Source organism: Aptenodytes patagonicus, chromosome 12, assembly GCF_965638725.1.
Source record: "Aptenodytes patagonicus chromosome 12, bAptPat1.pri.cur, whole genome shotgun sequence".
In the NCBI taxonomy this organism is placed as follows: Eukaryota; Metazoa; Chordata; class Aves; order Sphenisciformes; family Spheniscidae; genus Aptenodytes; species Aptenodytes patagonicus.
The window spans coordinates 10656474-10669778 of record NC_134960.1 but is presented as its reverse complement, the minus strand read 5'-3'; the positions used below and the strand labels follow the sequence as shown (position 1 = coordinate 10669778).

The 13305-nt window shown below is 58.9% G+C and overlaps 2 protein-coding genes across 3 annotated transcripts in view; one reads left to right on the top strand and one right to left on the bottom strand.

The window, feature by feature from the left end:
* Positions 1–112: 112 nt before the first annotated feature.
* RAB24 (RAB24, member RAS oncogene family) lies at positions 113–2986 on the top strand. Its single transcript, XM_076349697.1, has 8 exons — positions 113–255; positions 664–732; positions 857–935; positions 1093–1160; positions 1276–1375; positions 1782–1832; positions 1936–1998; positions 2543–2986. Exons 1-8 carry the CDS (start codon positions 139–141, stop codon positions 2605–2607), a joined length of 612 nt encoding a protein of 203 aa, XP_076205812.1. The 5' UTR covers positions 113–138; the 3' UTR covers positions 2608–2986.
* A 128-nt stretch (positions 2987–3114) lies between these two features.
* The window catches only part of NSD1 (nuclear receptor binding SET domain protein 1), a 66209-nt gene continuing 56018 nt past the window's right edge, over positions 3115–13305 (bottom strand). Inside the window, exons 23-24 of one of the 2 annotated variants that reach the window (XM_076349694.1) lie at positions 9877–12210; positions 3115–8867 (exon numbers count right to left, since the gene is read on the bottom strand). In XM_076349694.1, coding sequence (XP_076205809.1) covers positions 9878–12210 — 2333 coding nt within the window. In that variant the 3' untranslated portion in view covers positions 3115–8867; position 9877. Of the gene's footprint in view, positions 12211–13305 lie in introns of both variants that reach the window. The other variant, XM_076349696.1, reaches the window with a different exon arrangement.

The window sequence follows — 13305 nt, the reverse complement described above, 5'->3', positions numbered from 1 at the left end:
CCCGCCGCGCACTTCCGCCTCGCCCCCGCGCACTTCCGCCGCTGGCCCTTTCCCCTCTCCCCGCCGCGCGCTTCCGCCGCGCCGGCCCCGCCCCGCCCGGTTGCGGCCCCGCCCCGCGGCGGCGGCGGCGGCGCGAGGATGAGCGGGCGGCGGGTGGACGCCAAGGTGGTGCTGCTGGGGCAGGAGGGCGTGGGCAAGAGCAGCCTGGCGGAGCGCTGCGCCCACCGCCGCTTCCGGCCCGGGCCCTACCAGAACGTGAGCGACCGCACCGGGCACCGGCCCTGCCGTCGGACGGCCCCCTCCCCCGCCTCCCCGGGCCGGCTCCTCCGCCTCCCCGGGCCGGTGTCCCCCGCGCCCCCCTCACGTCCCCGGGATGGTGCCCGCCGCATCCCTCCCGCGTGCTCGGCCGGTCCCCTCGTTTCCCCACCCTGCCCCCGGGATGGTGCCTCCCGCGTCCCCGGGCCGGTTCCCCCCCGCGTCCCCAGGCCAGATGGCCCCCCGCATCCCTGGGCAGGATCCCACCGGGTCCCCGGGCCGGTTCCCCCCGCGTCCCCAGGCCAGATGGCCCCCCGCATCCCTGGGCAGGATCCCACCGGGTCCCCGGGCCGGTGCCCCCCGGGTCCCCGGGCCGGTCCCCACCGCTCCTCCTGCTTTTCTTTCCAGACGATCGGGGCCGCCTTCGTGGCCAAGGTGATGTCCGTGGGGGACCAGACGGTGACCCTGGGGATCTGGGTGAGTGAGGGGGTGAGGGCTGTGCCAGCGCCCTGGTGCCACCCCCAGCCACCCCCCTGGCATGAGGACCCCCGAGGACACCCCCCCCCCCCCAACCTGCTGAGCGCTTCCCTGTCACCCCCAGGACACGGCTGGCTCGGAGCGCTACGAGGCCATGAGCCGCATCTACTACCGTGGGGCGCGGGCCGCCGTCGTCTGCTACGGTAAGGGCACGGCACCGTGGGAAGGGGAAGGAGCCGGCGGCTGCGAAGGTCCCAGGCTGGGGTGGTGCCAGCACCGGTGGGTCTGGCACCGTGGCGGGGGGTGGGCGCATGAGGGAGGGAACGGACCCTGACCTTGACCCTGATCCCTCTCCCCCAGATCTCACCGACAGCAGCAGTTTCCAGCGAGCCAAGTTCTGGGTGAACGAGCTGCAGAACTGTGAGGAGGTACGGCCGGGCTGGGGGGGCCTGGGGGGCTGTGGAGCCTCGCCGGAGGGGAAGGGGAGCCGGCAGCAGTGCCAGGCCTGCAGGCACGTCCCTCCCGCTCCTCTGCCTGCCGCAGGGCTGCCGGATCTACCTGTGCGGCACCAAGAGTGACCTGCTGGAGGAGGACAGGAGGAAGCGGGGGGTCGACTTCCACGACGTGCAGGACTACGCTGACGGTACGGCCGGGCACCGCACGGGGCCGGGATGCTCACAACTGGGCAGTGCTGGCCCTTCCTGGGCTCCCGCAGCACCAAGCGGGTGGGGGGCGAGGGGGGGGATGGAGCTGCTGCATCCACGTGCACCTGGGAGGCGCGAGGGGCTCTGCCCTTGCCCTGGATCCGCAGCAGATCTGGCAGCTCCAGGTGCCAGGGCTCCCTGCGCGGTGAGGCCCCAGGCATGTCCTGACACAGGGGCCGGCACGCAGCCAGCTGGGCCGAGGGGACAGGAGCGCGGAGCCCTGCCCCAGGCCCCCGCCAGCTCACTGTCGGCAGCCATGCCCGAGGGGTGACTCCCGGGGGGGGGGGGGGGAGCTAAGCCCGTGGGGCCACATCCTGCAGCTGCTAACGTGGGCCTTCGTTTCAGAGATCAAGGCAGAGCTCTTTGAGACCTCCAGTAAGACGGGCCAGAGCGTGGGTGAGTAGCCCCCTTGCTGCAGGCTGTGCCCCCACCCGAGCAGGGCTGGGGGCTCTGCCTGACGGTGGGGCTGTCCACACCCACCCTGCCCACTCTCCCCCAGATGAGCTGTTCCAGAAGGTGGCAGAGGACTACGTCCACTTCACCGCCTTCCAGGTGATGACAGGTGAGTGAGCAGGATCCATCCCTCCCCAGGCACCCTCTCTCATGTCAGGGGATGCACGTGCCCCCAGGGAGGGTGCGGAAGATGAGCGCTGCGGGGTCTGGCAGGGCCCTTCCTCGCCCCCACCCTCCCTGGGGACACTGTGGGTCCGTGCCGGGGGTTGTCCTGCAGAGCTTGGGCCCCGTCACGGCATCCTTGTACTTCCCAAGGTCAGGCTCAGCTCGGCACATCCATCCCGACTGGGCTGCAGGTGGCCTTTGGCAAACGGGCAGCCAGGAGCCTTGCCCAGCTGCGGGACCGGCGCTCAGCTCTGTGCCAGGCCTGTCCAGGCACGCTCAGCCCGGCTACGCCTCCAGCCCTGGGCCATGCCGTGGCCATGAACCCTGCCGTGGCCATGAGCCCTGCTGCTTTGCTGCGGGGACACCAAATCCCTCCCCCAAGGGACCCGCCGGGGCCCAGTCCTGGCACCAGCAGCTTTTGGGCTCCATGTGGCATGGAGGTGCCACACCAGCAGGTGCTGGCAGCCTGCGCCCCTGCTCTCTTCCAGAGGAGAAGGGTGTCGACCTGGGCCAGAGGAGCGGTGCTTACTTCTACAGCTGCTGCCACCACTGAGACGTCTTGCCAAAAGGGAACCGCTGCTGCCGGCCAGGCAGCCGGCACGCACTGGACTCCTCGGGTTTTTTACCTGCTGTGTTTTAGCTGTATGGGCCCGTCTGCAACGCAGCCCCGTGGACTGCTCCCGGTGTGCGGAGCGGCAGAGGGCTGCTGTGCGGTGCCGGGAGCCTCCTGCGGCACCAGGAGCCACAGGCCATCACCCCTGGGGACCCTCTCCCTGCCACCCAGTGTTTGCGGGAGCCGCTTCCCTGAGTCACTGCTGTGGCCCAGCGGCGGCCATTAACTTACTCTCGGAGATGCTGTCCGATTGTTTGCAGATTTATTTAAGCGTCTTCTCTCGAGGTGTACAATGTAAATAAAATGCATTGTGGTCTGAGCCGTCCCCCTGCCTGCGCCGCTGCCGCGCGAGGCTGTCAGGACTCTCCCATCCCTGCCCCGGGTGTCTGGGCACAGCCAGGCTCCCCCCGCGCCCCCCTGCTCAGCAAGACAAACCACAAGAGGACATCGAGAGTAAAGTTAAACTTTACTTTACAGTAATTTTTCTTCTATATACAAAGAATTACAGTACATGTTCTGGGAGCACCTGGGCAGGGCAACCCTCTTTTCATTATAAGTTTCACATACACAGCCAACAGTCTAAGGGGAGCAAAATGAAAGTAATCAATGGTCCAAGACTCTCCCCTCTCCCTCTTCTAAAAATAATATACATGCTGGAAATATGTAGGTTTCTCTCACCTGTTCTGGCGTCCCCGCTTAGAACCGACAGATGAGTCCCAGCCAGGGCCGAGCACCCACACGTCCCCCACGCAGTGCTCACCCCGGCCACCGCCCCGGCGCCTGCCCGCAGCTCCGGCTGGCCCCCGCCTCAGCCAGGCACCCCGACTCCCGCCGCGTTTCCCTCCAGTCGAGCCTGCAGGATGGGACCCTCCAGGGGACTCCCCTCCGCCACCACCCCGTGGGCAGCAGACCTTGGTGGGGGAGGAATGCAGTGTGGGGCTGCTCACACCAAGGCTTCCCCCCCCTCTGAGCAAACCTCCCTCTCATGGTTTCAGCGCAACTTATGCCACTGCCATGGGTGGCCCCCCATGTCCCTCCTCCCCGGGCAGCGAGGAAGGGGGAGCGGGCAGCCAGGGCCGCCCTCCCCAGGACCCCCAGCCTAGCCGGCAGCCAGGACCCCAGCCAAGAGCACATGGCACCGGAGGGTGACAGGGGACATTCAAAGCCAGGTGCAGTATCAGACACGTTCGGTGTCTCAGAGGTGAGCAGGCTGGTGGGGCGGTGAACACGGCACCGCGATTAAGCAGGGCCGGGAGCGCTGCTACCAAAAGGCTTCTCCTGCCCGTTTGCTGGGAGAGCTGCTCCCTGCCTGCTCACGCCAGCCGCTGCCGACACATCTGACCTCCTCCCACCCGCATTGGCCAGGGCCGCCCTCAGCTCCAGTCACACTGCACCTTGAGCCTCCCGGTGCTGCTGCTTTTCCTTTTAACAAGTTCCCAGTGTCTAAAAAAATACACAAAACCCAGTTCCTTGAAGTCAACAACTTGGAAACATCAGAAATAAACAAAAACTGAAACCAGCTCAGTACCAAACGGACACAAAGAACATGCAGTTAGCGGACGCCTGCCTTGCTTCACGTGGCTCCACTCGCTCCCTACGCCCACGGGGCCCACTGGCATGCTGGTTTGAGTCTCAAAACCATCACAAATCGAAGGAACCGAGTCACGCCTCGTCCTGTTTCTGTCACGCGTGCTGAAGCCCAGCCCCAGCTATCAGGGGACAGGATTCAGCCAGCGAAGAAACCTCCAGCCCGCGGGGCTAGGAGCCGTGAGTTCAGCCCTACTGTGCTAAGCTGCCAAACGGTTTACAATAGCACCACAATAGCCCAAGTGCTTCGCCAAGGGCAAACTGATTAAAACTTTACCTTGAAATAGGACATAGCAACACCCATTTCTCAGATTTCCCTAGGAGGTAGATTCAGTGCTGTAGGGACTGTCCATCACCGCCACTTCTCTAGCCCAAGCTCACGCTGTCTCCCTGCACCGGACTTGGCTTAGATTGCTTTTGGAGGACCCGGAGCAGAAATCTTGCCTTTTCCCACATCCTGCCGAGCCAGGGCACTGCCACCCCGCAGGCCAGACTTCCACTGAAGCCAGGCAAGCGGCGGAGCGGTCCCCAAGCTCCAGCATCCCATCTCCCAGGCCCTGGGAGCTCCGAGCACCCATCAGCCTGGCCGTGCCGCTGCAAGAGGTACAGCCTCGGCTGCAAATGCTGCCACCGGCGTAATCGCTATCACAGGGGAGTAATTAGTGCGGACAAAGCCCGGGCAATCAAGCACAGCACGAGCCCTCACCGGCCCCCCCTGTACTTTCAGAGTAGCTGCACGATTTGCCACTTTGCTTTAACACTCACTGGCTGGCAGAGGCTGAAAGCCTCATCAGTAATTTAGGGCAAAGCACATTACAAGCAGGTTACAATTACGGTTATTCCAAACATCAAGCAAAATCAGAAGTTAAGGCTGAAATTAAAAATAAACAGAAGGTGTTGAAGGTCTGAGGTTTCTCAAACAAACTCCCCCTGCCCTGCTGCAGCGCTGGCTGCAGCGTTCAGGTAGGAGCAGCGCACATCCACGGCGTGTTCAGGTTAAACCGCTGCCGAGATGCATCAGGGTTAGGGCTGCTTTTTCTTCCTTTTTTTTCTGTGAAACTGAGCTGAAGCTCTTCTAGCACTCTCAATCTGCATCGTCTCACCTTAGTACGTTGCTATCCTTTAGATTCAACCATCTCTCTCATCTCCTGAATTTTAACTACAGCCACACCTTCAAAGCAAAGCCTGTGCCTGTGGGGGGTTTAACCCTGAATTATAACGCATGCTCCCACAGTACCACCTGGATACTTTGTGCATTGAAGTGAATCTGGTTCTTGTGGGTTTTTTTTGTTAAATAGGAAAAGTTTTAACTCGAGAACAGCAATAAAGCAAGCTGCCATGAGCTAGTTAGCATCTGAAGATGCGCAGTAGGGGATTATCCCTTACAGTGGTCGCTTTTCTGCTAGATTCACCAGAGCCCTGGCTGACAGCGGGCGCCAGCCCAGCGAGCTGGTGCAGACGGGACGAGTCACGCAGGATGGCGGCCAGTGCCCGCTCCCCTCCTGCCCACGTGTCCCACAGGCCCTGCGGTGGCTCCTCCTCTGCAACCCTCCTCCCTGGCTTGGGCAGGCAGATCGTGCCCACCTGAGTCCCTGACCACGCCGTTACCCCTCACCACAGCTCCTCCATCGCCAAAGGTCAACTGGGACTCTCCTGCCCGCCATGGAAACCCACTACTGAAGTGGGTCCCACCGTTGGGACAGAGGCTGCAGCCGGTGACCCCAGCCCACTGCCCCCAGCAGGGGCAGCCAGGCCATCCTGACAGCAAGCATGTTGGTCGGTGAAGCATTTGTTACGGGAGCAAGTCTTTCAGCCCCTTCAGAACTGGGAAGGGGGAGCCATTCCTACAAGTGGGAATGGACCCATGAGCCTGGGAAGTTCCCGTGAGCCTCCCTGAAATGGCAAGGAAAGGGGCGCAGCTCAGAGCAGAAATAACAATTAACCTTAATTCTGCTTCTACAACTCTCCACAATAGTGGATCAACAGAAGAGTCACCTCTCCCCCACCTTGGGTGCAATTATGCCTGACCCAAGACTGTTAGTGGCCAGGTGACTGGATCCCTCCAACGCAGCAAAGAAGCACTGTGACCTTGGCCATGAAGCCGCAGCAAAGCTGGCCAAGCTCCTTGGCAAGCTCCAGCCCAGCACAAGGGCTCGGGGAGGCCAGAGCAGAGCTGCAGCAGTCTCTCTCCCGCAGCAGCGGCCTGCCAGGGGTACGCGTTACCTGCCGCTTTCCTCTACGTTAAAAAACCCCAGTGATTCAAACTGGCTGAACTCTGAAGGCAGCAATGAACTGCAGAAAATGAACCCAACTACTTCGGTACAAGATATCTCCCTGTCCTCCTCCAAGGCAGTGATACCAGCTGCCACCAACAGCCAGTCACCTCAAGTGCTGAAGAAGCCCACATTTCTTTTGTGAGGGTTGTGCTGCCCGGAGCTCTCTCCCAGCCTACGCTCACAGCCGACGAAAGCAGGCTGGGCAGGGAAGGGCTGCCAGGACCTATCTCCACACCTGGTCAGGCCTTGCCCATCATGCTGAGGTGATCCAGCATAGACAGACATTCCTAACAGCACCAGTAGTCCCTCTGCCAGCCCCACATACATCTGAAAAGCCCTCCTGATCTGACAGAGCATTGCCCAGGGCCCAACGAGGGCGAGGAGGGAAGAGCAGCTTGCTGGCTTCCTCCTTCAATGACATTTCCAAACGCCAACTTTACTGAGCAGCCTCCCAGCTACCTGAAGTCAACTTTCCAGCATGTAGCTGGAAGGCAGCAAGCCAGGAACCTGGATCCTCGTGGAAAAGGCATGAAGGGAGACAAGAAGAGAGGTGGGGTATGGTCAGATGCAAGGAATAAGGCTGTGGGTTTGAAATGCCATGCAACAGTTCAATCCACATTCACTGTTCAAAACAAGCTTTTGGGTGAGAGCCTGCTGTGTGAAAGGCTGCTGCTGCCGTGAACCTCACCTTACTACGTGAGCACATGATTTATAGAAGTGATTTTTTTCAAACCTGCACTTATGAGAATTCGTTGAGAACTTCTCCATTTTACAGATTTAAAAAAGCCTGCACCAAAAATATTCACAGTTTATTTTTCATGAAACAAGTAACTAGTTAACACGTGACAATGCAAAGCGGAGGTGGACAGAGCAGTGCAGATACCTTTCTGGTTACAGCTGTAGCTGGCTGAGCGGCTGGCATGGAGGTAACCCTACTTACACAATCTACATGACTAAGTCCAGCTCATGGGAAGGCCTATAAATGTAAAATTCAAGATTTATTTTCCTTCTCACACATGATAAATACTTAGTATACTGAACCTCATTACCATTTTTTTTTTTATTTTGTTTAAAAAAGTTAATGAATGCCCTTAGATTATCTTCTCTCTCAATGGCTTTGAGGAGTTGTCCTGATTCCCTTTGTGCAGGAGTCACGCAGAAACATAAGCTGCTTGCATTTCCCCAGTTTCAGCAGCAAGCAGGAACTGACCTGCCAGTCTTCCCGGAAAAAAACAACATTAAACAGTAAGTTTCCATAAGCCATAAAGCTTTTCGAAGTCGCTAGCTATTCTACAAGGGATCTGAAATGATTTGGACTAGAGAAGAGATGCACCATAGCACTGGTAATGTCCCCTCGTGCCCAGCACACCCGGCCTTTACAGCAGAACGTTGTCTTGGGGTGCGTACATCAGGAAAGGAGAATGGATCGGGATTAGTCTCGGTACAAGTGTCTGCCTCCCTTCATAGAAAACCGCAAAGTGCATGACCGTCTGCTCTGGGAGCAGCAGGCACTTGCAAGCCAGGTGGGAACAAGGACCTGCTCCCACGTCGGAGGGAGAGGGTCAGCCTGAAACTGAACACTCCTTTTCCGGGGAAGGACCTGCGGATCTGCCTGGAAGGAGAAGGATACACTGGAGCTGCACAAGGGTCTGGCGGCGGGCACAGAGATCCGAGGCTGCGGCACCCGGATTGGCGGAGCTCAGGCAAACCACAGAGGTAATGTGTTGTGAGAGTGGGAGAGTGTGCTGGTCAGCAGCGCTTCCTTGGCAGGATACCAACCCCATCCAGCCCGGGCAGCGCCGCCCAGGGACGCCTGTCCTCCTCCTGCCTGCGAGGGTGGCGATGGTCGCAAGATGCCACTCCGCAGGTCCCTGGGACTCTACCGCTTGCCCTGCGAGTACCACGGCCAAGCGAACTTCTGCCTCAACGCTTGAGTAAACGGCTTTTGGCAGGCCTAGTCTGGACGCCAGCCTGACGACCACCAGGTACTAAACATCTCCTTTAACTGGAAAAGGGACAAGAGGAAAAAAGAAAGCCAGCCAGCTGCTGGAGCCCACCGTGTTCCAGTGTGAGAACTACTATTCAGTTGGAAGGACACACACGCGCGCACACACACACACGCACACCAACACAGTCCAGTTAATTCAAGTCTCCTTTGGTTGTAGAAGAGTTAAGCCAGAAGCTACCCAAGGGGAAGGTGTCGAGATGGGTCCCGATACAGCTACGGCACCCTTGCCTCCACGCTGTGTAGTGAACGGTACAGGCTTCACTCGCAGCTCGGCAGTGCGTCCCGCTGCTGGGAAGACCAGGTGTGATGCGAACACGTCCTGAACACGTCTGAGGCAAGGGGAGAAAAGACTGCTCAGTCTGCTGGCTCACGGTGACGACAGAAGTCAAGAAGAGACTGGATGGAAATTTGAAAGGGAGCACCACCACCCTGCCAGGGTGGTGCTCAGCACCTTGGGGAAACCCACTCTGCCCTACTCTGCTATTGCTGCTTTATAGGTCACAATGTTTTCAAGTGCAGGAAACACTCCGCTTGCCCTGTGCTAAAGGCTTAAGACACAAGAATGAAAAAACTGCCAGATGGCTTCTTCCAAGATCTCTCTTTTCCCTGACCTCCTTCAGATTCCCCATTTCTCAGGCCTGGCCAGTCGCAGCTTTGTACAAAGGAGCCTGAATGGATATTGTCTATTGCTGGAGAAAACTGCACTGAGCAAGTGCAGTGGGCTCCTCTCCCAGCTCGGCTGGAGACGATACCTGTCCTTCAGTGAACCACGCACGCAGCACGTCCCAGAGAACATACGGACGAACCTTGCTAAGCAACACCCTGCAGGGATGGAGACCTGGGCAGACGACAGATAAACCCCTTCCCTGCTTCCACAGAGTCCGGCAAAAGTGTACACCTGACTGCTCACCACCTGATCCCCAAAACAACTCCAGTCCCAGGGCAGCCTGAGTGATCTGCTTCCTCTAAATACAGTAACAAGAGCGAGGCCCCTAGCTGTACCTGGGAACCCGCCTACAAATCAGACCTGGAGCTCGAACACGCTGGATCAGTAATGTGACCATTTCAATGGAATTGGAGATTTTTTACCCAAAGTGGACTCTTTATTTCAGCTTTACCATTTGTAAAAGGAAGAGAAAAAGGTCACGGATGCTCTCTCCCTTCGGCTGGGCCATACTAGGACTTAAATGAATGTCCTTGCTCATGTCACAAGAGAATATGGATGGGATGTGCATGGGTTAGGGGCTGGGCTCAGGGAAGTGAATTAAAAAAAAACAAAACAAAGATCCCCCTCCCTAAACATTAAAAGACTGAAACCTGCCTCCCATATTCACCAACCTCACTTCGGCTCTGAGTCGGCCAACTCACGACAGACAGAATCCTGGTTACGGGCTAGCGCTGTGTTTTGTTCAGGCAAAGGGTCCTGCCCCCGAGGAGTCTGTGCTTTTCCACTCAGCCAAGAAATCTGGTCAATTGTCTGAATGTTCGTGACAAGCCACTGCATCTGCTCCGGGGGCACCGGCGCTTCCCTGGCCGGCCGAGGGGTCTGCTCAAACGCACGCAATCTCTCTGATGTCCAAGGGGTTTGCTCTGTGGGGGCTGAGGCCACTTCCCAGCCGGGCTGAAGGGTCGGCTCTGGTAGTTTCTCTGCTGTTCGGGGAGACTGCTCTGCAGGTGTCAGGGCTTTTGCAGTGGGCCAATGGGTTTGCTCATGCATCTGTAGTTTCTCCGTAGGCCAAGGTACCTGTCCCACATGCGTTACCACCTTCCCAGCAGACCAAGAGATCTGCTCGCCAGCTAACATGGTCCTCTCTTTCTGCTGGGGACTCAGCTCCACAGCCGGGGCTCCTCTCTCCTTCGGCTGCGCATTCTGGTCGACAGGCCGCAGTGCCTTCTCCGACAGCAACAGCCTCGGAGCAGACGCAGCTGGAGGCTTGTCCAAGGCTTGAGGCCGAGGAGCCACAGCAGCAGCCAGCTTGTCCAATGCCTGAGGCCACGGGGCTGTAAGAGTGAGGGGCCTCTCCAAGAGCTGAGGCCAGGCCACCCCGGAGCCAAGAGCCTTCTCCGGAGGCAGGACCCGCAGGGCCCCGGAGTCAGCAGCCTTCTCCGGAGGCAGGGGCCGCAGCACCCCAGGGGCGAGCGCCTTCTGCGTGAGTGGGATCCGCAGGGCCCCCGAGCCAAGAGCCTTCTCCATGGGCAGGACATGTGGTGACCGGGAGCCAGGAGCCTTCTCCGGAAGGAGGAGCCGTGGCACCCCTAAGCTGGGAGCCTTCTCTGTGGGCAGGATCCGTGGCATCCCCGAGGCAGGAGCCTTCTCTGGAGGCAGGGGACGGGGTGCCCCAGAGCTGGGAGCCTTCTCCATGGCTGGGACCCGCACTGCCCCAGAGAAGGAAGCCTTCTCTGGAGGTGGGGGCCGTGGCACAGCCGATCCAGGACCCTTCTCCATGGGCAGGATCCGTGAGACCGGGGAGCTGGGGACTTTTTCAATGGGCAGAGGCCACAGCACCCCGGGACTGGGAGCCATCTCCAATGCTGGGACCTGCGGCACCACAGAGCTGGGAGCCTTTTCCACAGACTGAGGCTGCGAACTCTGGGCAGAAGCTTTGTCCACCAGCTGAAGCTGATCGGCCACAGGAGGCTCATCCACCAGATGGGACTGCAGGGTCCCCGCCGTGGCGAGAAGTCTGTCCGACAGTTGAGGATGCAGGCATTTCGTTGGGAACTCATCCAGCAGCTCAGGCTGCTGGGTCCTGGTGTCAATGAGAGACTTGTCCAATAACCCCAAAACCCCGGGGGCAGCAGGAGGCTCATCTGACAGCTGGAGCTGCAGGGCACCAGCAGTAACAAGCGACTCGTCCAGCGACTGTGGGGTTCCTGGAGGAGATTTGCTCGGCAGATGAGGCTGCGAGGCATCACTGGAGGACTCATCCAGTGGCCACAGCACCGCGTTGGTGGGAGGTTTGTCGGGCTGCTGAGGCCTCAGCGCTACGATGATGGGTTGCTTCTCTGACTGCAGCCTTAGGGACAGAGCAGCCTGGGGCCTGTCCGACGGCTGCAGGCGGAGTGACAGGGTGGTGGGAGGTTTGTCCGAAGGCTGCAGCCGGAGCGAAAGGGTGGTGGGAGGTTTGTTGGATGGCTTCAGCCTCAGTGACAAGGTGGTGGGGGGTTTATTTGACGGTGGCAGTCTCAGCGCCAGGGTGGCGGGTGGTTTGTCTGGTGGAGGCAGCCTGAGGGCCAGGGTGGTAGGGGGCTTGTTTGACGGCTGCAACCTCAGGGCTAGGGTGGTGGGGGGCTTGTCTGATGGCGGCAGCCTCAGCGCTAGGGTAGCAGGGGGCTTTTCTGGTGACTGCAGTCTGAGGGCCACAGACTGAGGTAGGCTGTCCAGAGGCTGAACGCTCAGGTCTGTGTCTGCAGGCGGCTGCTCTGGTGGCTGGGTGTCCTCGCCATTAGCCAAGGCTCCTATGGGAGGCACATACTCACGAATTTCTCCCGGCTCTAGAGGGTTAGGCCCACAGGGATCGTGCTCTGTGCAGCATAAACGTCCATCCAGCTTGGAGATGAAGAGCATGCCTTCCCGGTGCTGCTTGCAGAAGGACCTGGGGCACATCTCGCAGAAGGAAGCTGCTTCCTTACCACACATATCACACTGATGCCACGGGCACTCCCATTTTCCTGCAGCACAGACACAGGAGAAAAGACAGACCTTAGGAGTGGTACAAGGGGAAGAGACAAGGCCTGCTGCAAAGGGAGATCAAGGGAGAGGGGGAACACCCCTGTAATACTCCCATACAATTCTACATGTCCTCCTCAGTTTCTGCCATAGCTCCCAGGCTTGACGGGCAGTTCATAGGAACGTGCATCCTCAGAAGCAACAAGGGCAATGACAACCTTGACAAACACAAGCCACGCCAGGGCAGACCAAAAGCCCATCTGGCTCCAGCATGACACTAACCAATACAGGCGCCTAGAGAAGAGCAGACACCCCCAGCTTGCACATCTCTGTGGCTCTGATTTCCACAAACAACAGTGGTATCTGTGTATAATACACCCAATGGACTTTTTAAGTAGATGCGTCACGTTCATCTAAGTCTTTGTTAATTCTGGGCCAACAACCTCCCTTCCTGTTTATCAGAAAGAAGAAGTGAGAGGGCAGTGATCACAAGGGAGTAAGTTTCTATTGTCTCTGTACCTAAGGCATCTTCCTTAACCTCTGTGTATGGCCATGATAAAAATACTGCTTAATACAAAGCCAAGCTGCTCCCTGAGGAGCTCCATGTCCACACTATTCACCATCAGTATCAACACCATCATGGAGGAAAAAACCAACATTACACTTCAGAGATTGCTGCTTTTTTCACTTGTAGATGAGCTCACTGGTTCAGTCCCCTGCTCCCCCAGCCAAGGCTGCCACTGTCTCTACCAAACACTTCCCACCAGTTCATGGATGCAAGGAACAGTGAAGACCATTTGCACCCAGGATACACGATGCTGAGTTCCTGACCTCTCACCATAGGACCAGCACAGCTGCCTTTCCGAATACACCTCCTGCCTCCACCCTCCCCCAACACCCCACACCCCCATGGCTGCCCCAGCTCCCTGCCTTGCTGCGAAGAGCAGCTCCCTGCCGAGCAGCCCTCGCACAGGCCAGCCTGCGCTCAGAGCACAAGCAAGGACGGAGGGCAGCCGTGGACACCAGCCAGTCCAGACCACTTCCCAGCCTCCCTGAAGCAAGCCCACACATCTGTGGCTTTGGCTACCAGCTCTTTT

What these genes read in the sequence shown, in the direction of transcription:
- RAB24 (XM_076349697.1), top strand. Translation starts at nt 139, where the DNA reads ATGAGCGGGCGGCGGGTGGACGCCAAGGTGGTGCTGCTGGGGCAGGAG. An exon ending in CGGTGACCCTGGGGATCTGG is followed by an intron (nt 733 to 856) that starts GTGAGTGAGGGG and finishes TGTCACCCCCAG; the next exon opens with GACACGGCTGGCTCGGAGCG. An exon ending in GGCCGCCGTCGTCTGCTACG is followed by an intron (nt 936 to 1,092) that starts GTAAGGGCACGG and finishes CCTCTCCCCCAG; the next exon opens with ATCTCACCGACAGCAGCAGT.